Source organism: Brachyistius frenatus, unplaced genomic scaffold (genome assembly GCF_029030835.1).
Source record: "Brachyistius frenatus isolate BFR_SWC_R1_liver_20210118 unplaced genomic scaffold, ASM2903083v1 Contig_344, whole genome shotgun sequence".
In the NCBI taxonomy this organism is placed as follows: domain Eukaryota; kingdom Metazoa; phylum Chordata; class Actinopteri; family Embiotocidae; genus Brachyistius; species Brachyistius frenatus.
The window spans coordinates 192,437-205,377 of record NW_027210943.1 but is presented as its reverse complement, the minus strand read 5'-3'; the positions used below and the strand labels follow the sequence as shown (position 1 = coordinate 205,377).

The 12,941-nt window shown below is 45.2% G+C and overlaps 2 protein-coding genes across 2 annotated transcripts; one reads left to right on the top strand and one right to left on the bottom strand.

Annotated features, from left to right (window-relative positions):
- Positions 1-130: 130 nt before the first annotated feature.
- On the bottom strand, positions 131-10,513 carry abhd12 (abhydrolase domain containing 12, lysophospholipase). The gene is made up of 14 exons (XM_069723775.1): positions 10,416-10,513; positions 9,376-9,550; positions 6,094-6,215; positions 5,903-6,008; positions 5,530-5,649; positions 5,418-5,448; positions 5,291-5,336; positions 4,244-4,376; positions 3,677-3,714; positions 3,017-3,096; positions 2,401-2,483; positions 2,146-2,224; positions 800-927; positions 131-536 (listed from the first exon to the last, which is right to left on the bottom strand). The coding sequence occupies exons 2-14, from the start codon at positions 9,546-9,548 to the stop codon at positions 500-502; spliced, it is 1,176 nt and encodes a 391-aa protein (XP_069579876.1). The 5' UTR covers positions 9,549-9,550; positions 10,416-10,513; the 3' UTR covers positions 131-499.
- Positions 10,514-10,522: 9 nt separating this feature from the next.
- On the top strand, positions 10,523-12,686 carry gins1 (GINS complex subunit 1 (Psf1 homolog)). Its single transcript, XM_069723777.1, has 7 exons — positions 10,523-10,742; positions 11,153-11,217; positions 11,408-11,506; positions 11,644-11,734; positions 12,178-12,294; positions 12,362-12,436; positions 12,510-12,686. The coding sequence occupies exons 1-7, from the start codon at positions 10,668-10,670 to the stop codon at positions 12,576-12,578; spliced, it is 591 nt and encodes a 196-aa protein (XP_069579878.1). The 5' UTR covers positions 10,523-10,667; the 3' UTR covers positions 12,579-12,686.
- Positions 12,687-12,941: the final 255 nt, after the last annotated feature.

Below are 12,941 nucleotides of genomic sequence, written 5' to 3'. Positions count from 1 at the left end.
ATCTATAGAATAGATAATAGATCTAGAGAATAGATAGGTGAATAGATTCACCTGCTGTTAACTCTGACAACATTTTTCAAATTTGTTTCTAATTTGCGTGATTTGAGAAAAGACAACAGTAAACAATCAGTCCTACATAAAACAAGAAATATTTAATTAATAATTCAAGTCGTAACAGGCCTTCAAAACTGAAAAGATGATTTTGTGTTGTTAAAACAACCGAAGTTGCAGAAATGATCTCGAGAAGCAACGAATCAAACAGACAAAAGTAAAATAAACAACTGGTGAAAAATAGTGAAAAGATAAAAACAGTCGTCTCTAACACTGCCGAACCCACGGCTGCTGTGGCAACAGTTGCCATGGTAACCCTGTATACCGTGAAGCCGGTATCGCTGTTGAGAGAAATGCTAACAAAAAAGAGAAGGAATGACGTGTTCAGTTCATGCGAGAAAGTTCCATTGTTTGTGGAACGTGAAGAGAAACGATGTCGTCTCGGTCGTCACTTCGTGATGGGATGAGCTGTTCCGAGGAAATCACTAGAACAAGAACAAAGAGGAGCGTCAGCGTGGCGTCAGCGTGGCGTCAGCGTGGCGTCAGCGTGGCGTCAGCGTGGCGTCAGCGTGGCGTCAGCGTGGCGTCAGCGTGGCGTCAGCGTGGCGTCAGCGTGGCGTCAGCGTGGCGTCAGCGTGGCGTCAGCGTGGCGTCAGCGTGGCGTCAGCGTGGCGTCAGCGTGGCGTCAGCGTGGCGTCAGCGTGGCGTCAGCGTGGCGTCAGCGTGGCGTCAGCGTGGCGTTCGGTACCTCAGGATGTTCGGCAGCTCCGGGCTCCGGTAGATGAACTTGTGCTTGTAGGCGAGAGCGGCCGGGAACGGAACGAACTGAACCTTGTGACCGTTGAGGCTCTTTGACTGCGACGCCATGTTGTACAGCTGCAATAGGAAGAACAAGGGTTGGGTTAACATGGTTCTTCTTCTACTGTTAGAAACACACTGCAGGTCCGATCAGCTGGAAGTTCCCTAAAAACAACATGAAGACATTTATGTCAATAGTTTCTGAAAAAGGTCAAAATTTCAAAAATACTTCCGTCAATACTGAAAAAATTATAATTTTAGCTTCGATGATTGATGAAGCTGAATTTTCAAAACCATTTCAGCTTCTGAAAATGTTCCCGAAGAACAAAACAGTTCTTCAGTGAATTCTACAAAAAGGCTCCGAATGAAGTTTGACTTCCGAAAAATGATTCCTCGTCGTGAAAAAAATTTCAGTTCTGAAAGATTCCTGCGCTGTCGAAGAAAGAAAGGTTCTTAAAAAAGTTCCTCTCTTTTGTTTTGAAAGGTTCAGTCAACAAAAACATTTCCCTAAATCCTGAAACACCTATACCTCCTAAAATGACTTTTTTTTTTTTTTTTTTAAACGTCAAGACATTTTTAAGATGCTGAAAAAGTTCGGGACTTCAAATGGTTTTGCAAAAAGTTCCTAAAAATGTTCAATTTCAACTAAACATTATGTTGAAACAAAGTTTCTAAGATCGTTAGAGTCATTAAAGAAAAAACCTTTATGAAAAAGTTCCAAAATATTTGGGGATCAGAAAATAATAATTCTGAGCTTCTAAAAGTGTTTCTAAGAGACTAAAAGTTTTTAGTTGAGTACTCGAAAAAAGTTGCTACTTAATATTCTAACAAAGATGTGTCTTTAAAGACCTGAACAACAAGCTGAGCCCCTAAATACATTCTGTGTTCTTTAAAAAAGGTTTTAAGTTCTTGGAAAAGTTTCAAACTTTTAAAAATAGGTTTTACAAAAACAAACAAACAAAAAAAAAACCTTCATGTCATAAAGAAAGTTCTTAAATTTCAAAAGCAAGAAGTTTTGAGTTGAGAGTTGGAGAAAAGGTTCCTTATTAATTTCAGGTTTATGACTTAACAGAAAAAGTGTTTTAAATGATTTCTGAGTGACTGAAAAAAGAAAAAAGCATCCTGAGTTAGTTTCAAACCTTCTCAGAAATATTCTGTTAACAGCATCTGTTTGTTTTTTTTAAACTGTATAAATTATCAAGTTTCCAGGAAATTAGTTTTAAATATTTTCTGCATGTAGGGAATCTTTTAAATAATGAGTTTGGATCTGGAACGGAAACGTGAAGCGTTTCGTACCTTTTTGCCGAGATGAAACGGAACGATGGCGTCGTCCTCGGCGTGGAGGATCAGCAGCGGGCACGAGATGTGGTTCACGCTGGAGACATTACACACCGCTGGATATCATTATTATTGTTATGATTATTATTACTAGTTACAAAACAAAAGTTCCTGGAAGAGTTAACGTTCCATCAGGAGCTTGTTTGTGAACTGAAGCGGAGAGGTCAAAGGTCACCGCTGCAGTAAACAGGAAGTAAACGTAACGTCACATACTTCTCGTCGCTGGCGAAGCGGATGTTGTTGGCTGTGATGGTGTCCAGGAAGAACCAATCAAATCCAGGCAGGTACCTGTACACCTGGAACACACACACACACACACACACACACACACACACACACACACACACACACACACACGCGCACACACACACACACACACACACACACACACACACACACACACACACACACACACACACACACACACACACACGTGCACACACACACACACGCGCACACACACACACCAAGGTCACACCCACAGGAGTGTAATGTGCAGTGAGGAGTGTGCAGTGAGGAGTGTGCAGTTTGGAGTGTGCAGTGTGGAGTGTGGAGTGTGCAGTGAGGAGTGTGCAGTGTGCAGTGAGGAGTGTGCAGTTTGGAGTGTGCAGTGTGGAGTGTGGAGTGTGCAGTGAGGAGTGTGCAGTGAGGAGTGTGGAGTGTGCAGTGAGCAGTGTGGAGTGTGCAGTGAGGAGTGTGCAGTGTGGAGTGTGCAGTGAGGAGTGTGCAGTTTGGAGTGTGGAGTGTGCAGTGAGCAGTGTGGAGTGTGCAGTGTGCAGTGAGGAGTGTGCAGTTTGGAGTGTGCAGTGTGCAGTGTGGAGTGCGTTACCATGGAGAAGGGGTGACTCCGTGCCTCCTCTCTAATGTTGTTGAAGGGAGACTCTAAGATCAGAGCTTCCGGAGGACTTCCTGAAGATAAAATCACTTTTAATAAAGTTGATTGAACTGATGAATGATGATCAACAAGTGATAGAAGATTTATTGATCCCACAGCTTTATATTATATCTACCAGTTTGAATGTCTAAATACTACATTACCCATGATGTTCAGCAACTGAACTCCTACTGGGAGTCGTACTTAACACTTCATCTTTTCTATTTTTATTGATCTAATCTGTAGAAGAGCTACAACTGAGAACCTTCACCTGGACAACACCTGAAACAAGCCCCGCCCCCTTCACAGCTCCGTTTCACTTCTATAGAAAGTTACATCTTTGTGAAAAGAAGTGTGTGTTTGTTTGCGTTTGTGTGTGTGTGTGTGTGTATGTGTTTGTTTGTTTGTGTGTGTTTGTGTGTGTGTGTGTGTGTGTGTATGTGTTTGTTTGTTTGTTTGCGTTTGTGTGTGTGTGTGTGTGTGTATGTGTTTGTTTGTTTGTGTGTGTTTGTGTGTGTGTGTGTGTGTGTATGTGTTTGTTTGTTTGTGTGTGTTTGTGTGTGTGTGTGTGTGTGTATGTGTTTGTTTGTTTGTGTGTGTTTGTGTGTGTGTTACCTCTGTCACTCAGCCGTCTCACAAGGTTCGTTGCCACTCTGAAAAATAAAACCTGACATTCAACCGAAGGTCACTGAGCCATGTTCACGTGTGTTCACGTGTGTTCACGTGTGTTCACGTGTGTTCAACGTGTTTACATGTGTTTACGTGTGTTTACATGTGTTTACGTGTTCTACGTGTTTACATGTGTTTACGTGTTCTACGTGTTTACATGTTCTACGTGTGTTTACATGTGTTTGTGTGTTTACATGTGTTTACATGTTGTGTTTACATGTTGTGTTTACGTGTTTACGTATGTTTACTGTTCTACGTGTTTACATGTTCTACGTGTGTTTACATGTGTTTACATGTGTTTATGTGTGTTTACGTGTTCTACGTGTTTACATGTTCTACATGTGTTTACGTGTGTTCATGTGTTCTACGTGTTTACGTGTTCTATGTGTGTTCATGTGTTCTACGTGTTTACATGTGTTTATGTGTGTTTACGTGTTCTATGTGTTTACATGTTCTACATGTGTTTACGTGTGTTCATGTGTTCTACGTGTTTACGTGTGTTCTACGTGTTACCCGGTCCCCAGAGAGTGTCCCCAGATGTAAAGCGGTAATGTTTTGTCAAGCCGTCGTTTCAACCAATCGTAGACGAAGAGGGCGTCTGATGTCATCCCACCCTCTGATGGCGAACCGTCCGAATCCCCCCAACCTGCACACATACATACACACACATAAACGCATAGACTCATACCTCACCATCTTTTTCTCTCCCATAGTTTCTTCTTATTATCTGTTGTCTCCATTCAGTTCCTTCACTCGTGTAGTTTCTGTTCTTTCTTTTCCAGATGTCCCGTCATGGAGCTGCATGTCTCTGCTCTCTGATTGTCGTCTCCACCAACAGTTCTTCTCTTCTATCTCTATGCTGTCCTTTTCTCTCTCTGCTCTCCTCTCACTCCAACCAGTCGAGGCAGATGGCCGCCCACCTCTGATCCTGGTTCCGTTAACAGATGCTCCGCCCACCTCTGATCCTGGTTCTGTTAACAGATGCTCCGCCCACCTCTGAGCCTGGTTCTGTTAACAGATGCTCCGCCCACCTCTGATCCTGGTTCTGTTAACAGATGCTCCGCCCACCTCTGATCCTGGTTCTGTCGGAGGTTTCTTCCTGTTAAAGGGAGTTTTTCTTCCCTCTGTTGGAGGTTTTTCTCCCTTAAAGAGGAGTTTTCCCTCCCAGCTGATGTGGGAATTGTTGAAGTGACATAAAATAACCTGTGTTGTGAATTGGTGCTTTATAAATAAAATTGAATTGAATAAACACACACACACACACACACACACACACACACACACACACACACACACACACACACACACACACACACACACACACACACACAACACATACATAAATAAACACACACACACACACACACACACACACACACACACACACACACACACACACACACAAACATACATGAATAAACACACAAACACACACACACATACACATACACACACACATGCATACACAAACACACACACATGAATAAACACACAAACAAACACACACACTCAGGTCGTACAGCTGCTCCGTCTGAATGAAGCGTGTTTGGTGTTTCTCACCTCGGTAGTCGAACGTGACCACATGGTAGCCCAATGAACTGAGGACCTGAAGGAAGACAGGCAGTCAAAGGGAGGAGTCAATGATCTGCAGCAGGAGGAGAAGCCTAATCTAATTGTTTGTGTTTACCTTGTACAGCTGCACTCTGTGGTCTCCACCTCTGTAGAGAAACACAACCACGGGTCAAAGGTCAAACACCAGCCTCCATCAACAACACAGAGTGTTAATGTGTGTGTGTCACCTGGTCCCGGCGTTTCCATGGAGATAGAGGATGACAGGATGTGCGGAGCTAAACATGGAGTCGTACCAGTCGCCTCGTTTCCCCTGAGCTTCTCTCCACATCTGAGCAGGAACTGTGTGCCTAAACACAAACAAACAAAATACACAAACAAACAAACAAACATAAACAACTGTAAACATGAACACAAATAAACAAAACATAACTGCAAATAAACAAAATACAAAAACAAACATTTAAACAAAAATAAACTAAATACAAAAACAAACAAACAAATAATACAAATATAAACATACCAACAAAAATAAATGTAAACACTGTCTGTGTATGTGTGTCTGTGTGTGTCCATGTGTGTGTGTGTGTCTGTGTGTGTTACCAGACTCCGATCTTCAGTCCGGTCTCTGGTTCCAGGTAGAAGTTGTGTGTGTGGTTCAATCCCTGGTCCAGAGGTCGCTTCAGGTCGATGAAGTAGGACATCCTCACTGAGGGGGTCAAAGGTCACGGATAGGTCACATGACTGCTGAGTATATTTGGACCGTTGGACGGACCGACTGCTCTGCAACTCACTGAAGTTGAGGAAGACGAGTTTGGCCTGGATGGAGGGACACAGCTTGATGAGGACGGGGATGGAGACGTAGAGGACGAGCAGCCACAGCAGGACCCGCCTCCCCTTCGCCAGCAGACCCAACCTGAGGGGCGGAGACTCCACGTCACATGACATTGTTAAACTCCGCCCATCATCCTCATTGTTTACTAACAGGAGTTTACAATTCTAGCTGTAAACAACAACAACTCCTGGGTATCTGATTGGTCGGTGAACACAACCTGCTGACGCAGCAGGAAGTATAAACAGCTGCTGAAATCAAATTTAAAACCACACGTTTAATCTGCTGACGGCTGTCGTCATGGAAACCGATGATTGAAAAATTTTAAACATATATAAATGAAATTCAGGCCTTAAAGGACCAAATTCAACAATTTATAAACTCCTGAATACACAGATACGAGACAGAGTGATACATCTTTACTCACAGACAATCTTTGTACCAGTAGACTGAACTCTAATCATCTGATATACAAATGTAAAATTCAACAAAATTTAAATGGAGTTTGGTTTGAGAACAAAACAAGTCAGAATGTAAAGATGACATCTGAGTCCTCTGTGTGTGTGTGTGTGTGTGTGTGTGTGTGTGTGTGTGTGTGTGTGTGTGTGTGTGTGTGTGTGTGTGTGTGTGTGTGTGTGTAATGGGATCCCTCATTCATCCAGCAGGTCTGTGGATTTGAATTATTGAACAGAGAAGTTTGACTCGTTTCAATCTTCGTCTGAAAGCATCCTTTCAAAGTAAAAGCATTATAACATGGAAACATTTTACATTTAGAATGATTGATTTGACTCTGATTTAATATGTGACATTCTAAAGGTTCTGCTGGTTCCTGTCTGTGACGTTCTGTTGGTTCCTCTCTGTGACATTGTAAAGGTTCTATTAAAAGAACTTTACTGTGTAAACAACCCGGAGTTGAATACAACTGAACTGAGCTGAAACACTGCAGGGCTTTTATTTTGAAAAGGACACAGGAAGTGTTGAGTATGTGTGAACGTTGTAGGTAACCCGGAGCGGATCAGAACCACTGTGAACGCAGCCGGAACGGAACTCGTGAACTCGTTAAGTCGTTGGAACGCTGTTGCTAGGCAATGCGGGTAACGTAAAGGAGGCATTACAAAGGGTTAGGGTTAAAGACTTCAGACGTCACCACAGGAGGCCAGCAAGAGGCCAAACACCACCTGACACTCTGTTCACTACTTCCTGTCAGAAGCAGGAAGTCATGTCGACCCCCCCTAGAAACGAAACGCTGAGGCTTCAGTTCCAGTGGGAAGGTTTTATCAGAGCACGCTAGCAGTGTTAGCCTTCAAAGACTCGTATGATGAAGGTGGATTGAGCGGCCACCAGGCGGAGCCAACAGAAGCACAGAAGCCCCGCCCACCATGTCCACAGTTTAATAAAGGCTACTGAAACAGGAAGTCATTCAGACGCTGATTTCCTGTTTCAGGTCTGGATGACATAAGAAGTGATGCAGGACTCAAACATGTGACCTCCCCTCCTCCCAACTCCCCCTCCTCCCTCCTCCTCCTCAGTGTTTCAGTCTCGTCATCATGTGACTGGTGTAATTTTAGATTCAGCTGTTTAAAGGAGGTCAGAACACACACACACACACACACACACACACACACACACACACACACACACACACACACACACACACACACACACACACACACACTGATCACACACACACACACACACACACACACACACACACACACTCACACACACACACACACACTGATCACACACACACACACACACACACACTGATCACACACACACACACACACACACACTGATCACACACACACACACTGATCACACACACACACACACTGATCACACACGCGCACACACACACACACTGATCACACACACACACACACTGATCACACACACACACACACACTGCAGCTCTTCCTGTTTCAGCAGCTTCACGCCTTTTTATTGATTATTGTGGTTCCTGTTCGAACCCGACTGGATAAAAGGTTCCGCTGTGGGTTCTTCAGACGTTCTGTTGTTCATAAATCCTCGTGAGGTTCTCCAACGTTCTAACACTGTTGTTTTCACCAACCCGAGCAGATCCAGCAGAACCTGGACCCTCCAGAACACCAGAGAACGTTCTCTTCTCCTCAGACGACCCAGAATGCACTGCAGCGTCTGACCTGCATCTCAGGTTAAACCTCTAAAGAGGATTAAACCAAAGAAGAAGCGTGAGGCTGACAGGAAGGTCCGGCTGACTCCTTCAATCAATCAATCAATCAATCAATCAATCAATCAATCAATCAATCAGTGACTGATTGACAAGCTGAAACCGGAACAATCTTCGTTTCCTATAAATATTCAAAATGGGAGGAACGGGGGGGTCAAAGATCAAGCAGACAGTCGAGATCAACTTCCTGTCTGAGCGCTATTGATCGGTTTGTCCACCAATCAGCTGTTGAGTTTATTCTCCTGTTTGGAAATCATCACGAGAAACTTTTTATATTAAAATAAGTCCCAAAATACGATAAATGTGATCTATTATGATATGTGATGATGTCATCAACAGCTCCTGATCAGCTGATCGACAGTCAGACGAAGGAACGACAGCGATGATAATCCATCAATAGTTTCAGTCATTGATAAAAAAAATATCAATGAGATAAAAATGTATTTGTTGTATTTTGTGATTATTCTTATCGGTTCGTATTTGTGCGTCATGAAGTTTTATTTAGCGTTTGTCTCCCCCTGCTGCTGGTCCAAGGAATCTCTACCACCCGTGTCACGTCACAGGCTCCGCCCACTGACACTAAAACAGTTCTCCTGTCGGACTTTGATTCATTCAGTCCGATACAGACTGAATTATTTTATCTCCATTAAAGTTAGCATTGAGGTAAACAGGAAGTTAGCCGGCAGCGCACACGGAGCATGCTCAGTCCGTCCCACACGCAAACATACATTTCATTCACTTTTATATTTAATTTATTTTGCATCATATTTTTTTTCGTATTTTATTGTTATTATTTTTTACCTTTGTAGGTTTATTTTCTTTGTTTTGTTTTTTGTGTTTAAAAGTTTTTTATTTGTATGTTTCTTATTTATTAACTGAATATTTCTTATTTATTAATAATAAATAATAAATTGAAATAATTTGACTTTATTTCTGATTTTGATCTTTTGTCCTCCGGAAGAACATCATCACCTTCATCATCACCTTCATCCTGGTCAACACACCTGTCCCGGTCCCGGTTCCGGTTCTTACCTCTTGAACGGTTTCCCCATGCCCCCCTCCTCTCCCGGGCTCTGCCGGCCGCCGGCTTCGGACCCCGCTGCTCCCCCGCCGGTACTGTGCTTCAGGTCCGGGTCGCTGTCCAGCAGTGCGCCGGTGGTCCCGCTGTCAGGCTCCGCAGGCGGGGAGTTGTTCCGCTTCCGCATCACTGGAGACGTTAGAAGACAGAAATGAACCGGACGACAAACCGCGGCCTGTCAGCGGGAGGAGGCCGTGAGCCTGGCGGGTGACTGAGCGCTGAGAGCCGGTGAGGACAGAGCCGAGTCCCCGCTGTGCCTGCACCGAGATCCGCAGAGAGCAGCTGATCCGACGCCGAGCAACCGCAGCCAATCACAGCACGGAAACGCGACCACGTGGTCACACCGTGCTGCGTCCAGGGCCTCTGGAGAGCGTCGGAGCAACGGCAACCAAAACAAAACCGGTTTATGGGAGTAAAGCTGTCTCTACGTGGACGGACCGTTTTTCAATTGATCCGATATCTCTGAAAAATTAAATAAAAGGAAACGTTCATAAAGTGCAACTGAAGTCTTGGTTGTTCTTCTCTCCCGTTAACCTTCTGACGACCCCTCAGGTTCATCTGGTGACTCTGTGGGGGGCCCGAGCCCTGGGTTGGACATCACAGGACTGAACTAGTTAAGTGTATATTAACAAATTAAAAGTCAGGATCAATAAACTGATAGAACGATCCAACTTTTTGTTTACACCTCAAACAACCTTAGACATGAAGAAAACTCTCGTTTTTCCTGAGAAACTTGAATGCAACATCCGCAGTCAAAGTTAGCAGCGAAGCTAATCTGGTTTTAAGCGACACTAAACCGCTCTTAAACCCGAAGAGGCCGAGGGAGTGCGTCTCGGCTCGGCTCGGCTCGGCTCGGGAGGTCCTGGTGTCGGTTTTAGCCGCCTGCTGCAGTTTGCTAACCGGAAGTCATACTGCCGCTAAAACTGTGACTAAAAAAACGATAACCTCTTTTTTACGCTCGGAAACATGAACATAAATAAAGAGACGCTGTTACCTTGAAGTCTGACCGGTTTGACGCAGTTTCACCTCATCACGGAGGAAAACTGAAGCGTTTGATGTTTCCGGCGACAGCAGCTCGGTTCGCTGATTCAAAGTTTGTCCCACTGCGGCATCCGCAGGGTTACGTCACGCGGTCACGTGACCATAACACAGTTTTTGCCGCGAATATAAGCCCTCCTGTTTAACCGGAGTGAGACGTTTTCACGGCTTCATTTGTTTTCTGCTCGGTGTGTTTGGCGGTTCCAGGATGTTTTGTGATAAAGCCATCGAGTTAATCAGAGAACTGCAGCGAATGAGCGACGGACAGCTGCCCGCTTTTAACGTGAGTTTAACGGGGAAGGCCTGCCGTCCTCTGCGTTCAGAAGCAGCGAGATCCGTTTAAAAACTGACAGTTGAATGTTTGATTTCTGCTTAAAACAGAAATTCACGTCTCGTCACGTAGAAATGGAACTACACTCCGGCTCAGACATTACGCATCAAACACGACTTATATCAGCGAAACTAATGACATTCATTGAGAAAACGGCCTCTATTTACAAAGCAAAACATTTTAAAGTTGTGTTGCTGATCACAAGAATTAAACACGTCTTAGAAAATATGACTGAAAGATCTTCGACAACTTAGAAACTATCTTACACTTCGGCTCATAGTTAAAACCCCAAGCCATCATTTTATTATAAAAATAGATGACATGAATTTCCTTTATCAGCATAACTCCTGTCCTGTTTGCAGGAGGACGGACTGCGGCAGGTTCTGCAGGAGATGGAAGCTCTTTACGAACAGAACCAGACGGATGTGTGAGTCTGGATACGTTTTTATTAACGGTCACAGAGCTTCAGGTTTTATCTTTAGTTTACATTTCTGTTGTCGTTTCCTCTGAGGGTTTCTGGCATTAATGATCATTTTCACTGTTGATTAATCTGCAGATTATTTTCCAGATCAATTGTTCTGTAAAAGAAGTGAAGTTCGAGGTGACTTGTGTTTCAGGAACGAAGCGAAGGGTGGAGGTCGAGCAGATCTCATTCCCTCCGTCAAACTACGCCACTGCTGCCTGCTGAGGAACAAGCGCTGCCTCACCGCCTACCTGTAACCACGCCCCCACACATCTAACCACGCCCCATATATCTAAAACCACTCCCCAACCTCTGTAACCACATCCCCACGTGTACACCTGTAACCCCTCCAACACACCTGCAGTCATGTGACTCTTCACCTGTTTCCAGGTACGACCGCCTGCTGAGGATCAGAGCGCTGCGCTGGGAGTACGGCAGCGTGCTGCCCGCCAACATCCGCTTCCACATGTGTGCGGAGGAGGTCAGTGTGACATCACTTCCTCTTGCTGTGTTTCTTCCACAAGATTGGTCGATCGATGTAGTTACTTGTGTTGATGTTGCCTCTCACCTGCACACCCTAACCCTCCTACGTATCCACTGCAAGTCCTTCCTGTTTCCTGACTTCCTGTTTTCCTTTGCTGCTGACCACTTCCTGCAGCTGTTTCACAATAAAAGCCAGTGGGGGGGGGGGGGGGGGGGGGGGGGGGGGGGGGGGGGGGGGGGGGGGGGGGGGGGGGGGGGGGGGGGGGGGGGGGGGGGGGGGGGGGGGGGGGGGGGGGGGGGGGGGGGGGGGGGGGGGGGGGGGGGGGGGGGGGGGGGGGGGGGGGGTTTCATGTGGAGGCTCTTATTTGAGGATTTCTGTAAGTCTGTAGCTGTTTGTGAAATCTGTGAGTCTGGATGATGATAAGTGTGTGTGTGTTTCAGCTGCAGTGGTTCGGTCAGTATAAAAAGTCTCTGGCCTCCTTCATGCGCTCCCTCGGGGGGGGAGGGGGTCTGGACATCACGCAGGACATGAAGCCTCCAAAGAGCCTCTACATAGAGGTGAGACATCCCCGCTGACCTTTGACCTGCAGCCTAACCTCGGTGCTGACGTCACGGTGTGTTCCAGGTGAGGTGTCTGAAGGACCACGGAGAGCTGGAGGTGGACGACGGCACGGTGATCCTGCTGAAGAAGAACAGCCAGGTGAGGACAGGAAGCCGCTCTTCTTCTACTCTTTCATTTCTGTTACGTTAACCTGCGTCGTCTCCGTCCGCAGCACTTTCTGCCGCGCTGGAAATGTGAGCATCTGATTCGTCAGGGCGTCCTGGAGCATATCATGTCATGATGGAGGGACGTCTGAGGGAGCGGAGACAACCGAGGACAGACGGACGTTCAGAGGACAGCAAACAGTCTGATTTTCTGTTCTGATTTCCGAATAAAATCTTTTTCTACAAACTGTCAACGTTTCTCTTTAATCACATAAAAACTATATTTAACTCTTTAATCACGTCAGTGAGTGTTATTCCACCCTGGCTGGTTTTAATAATCGTCATGGTAACGGCTCCAGTTCAAAACATCCTTGAACTGAATTCTGTGTTTTTATAGTTTCACCGTTTAAAAATGAGGACGCAAAGTGATACGAAGATAATTTAATGTGATTGTCATGGTGACCGTCCCGGTCTTTGGTTCGTGTTACCTGAACAGGTGG

What these genes read in the sequence shown, in the direction of transcription:
- abhd12 (XM_069723775.1), bottom strand. Translation starts at nt 9,548, where the DNA reads ATGCGGAAGCGGAACAACTCCCCGCCTGCGGAGCCTGACAGCGGGACC. An exon ending in GGACACTCTCTGGGGACCGG is followed by an intron (nt 3,715 to 4,243) that starts GTAACACGTAGA and finishes TTTATTTTTCAG; the next exon opens with AGTGGCAACGAACCTTGTGA. An exon ending in GAGCTGCCGAACATCCTGAG is followed by an intron (nt 537 to 799) that starts GTACCGAACGCC and finishes TTCTTGTTCTAG; the next exon opens with TGATTTCCTCGGAACAGCTC.
- gins1 (XM_069723777.1), top strand. Translation starts at nt 10,668, where the DNA reads ATGTTTTGTGATAAAGCCATCGAGTTAATCAGAGAACTGCAGCGAATG. An exon ending in GACAGCTGCCCGCTTTTAAC is followed by an intron (nt 10,743 to 11,152) that starts GTGAGTTTAACG and finishes TCCTGTTTGCAG; the next exon opens with GAGGACGGACTGCGGCAGGT. An exon ending in TGCTGAAGAAGAACAGCCAG is followed by an intron (nt 12,437 to 12,509) that starts GTGAGGACAGGA and finishes CTCCGTCCGCAG; the next exon opens with CACTTTCTGCCGCGCTGGAA.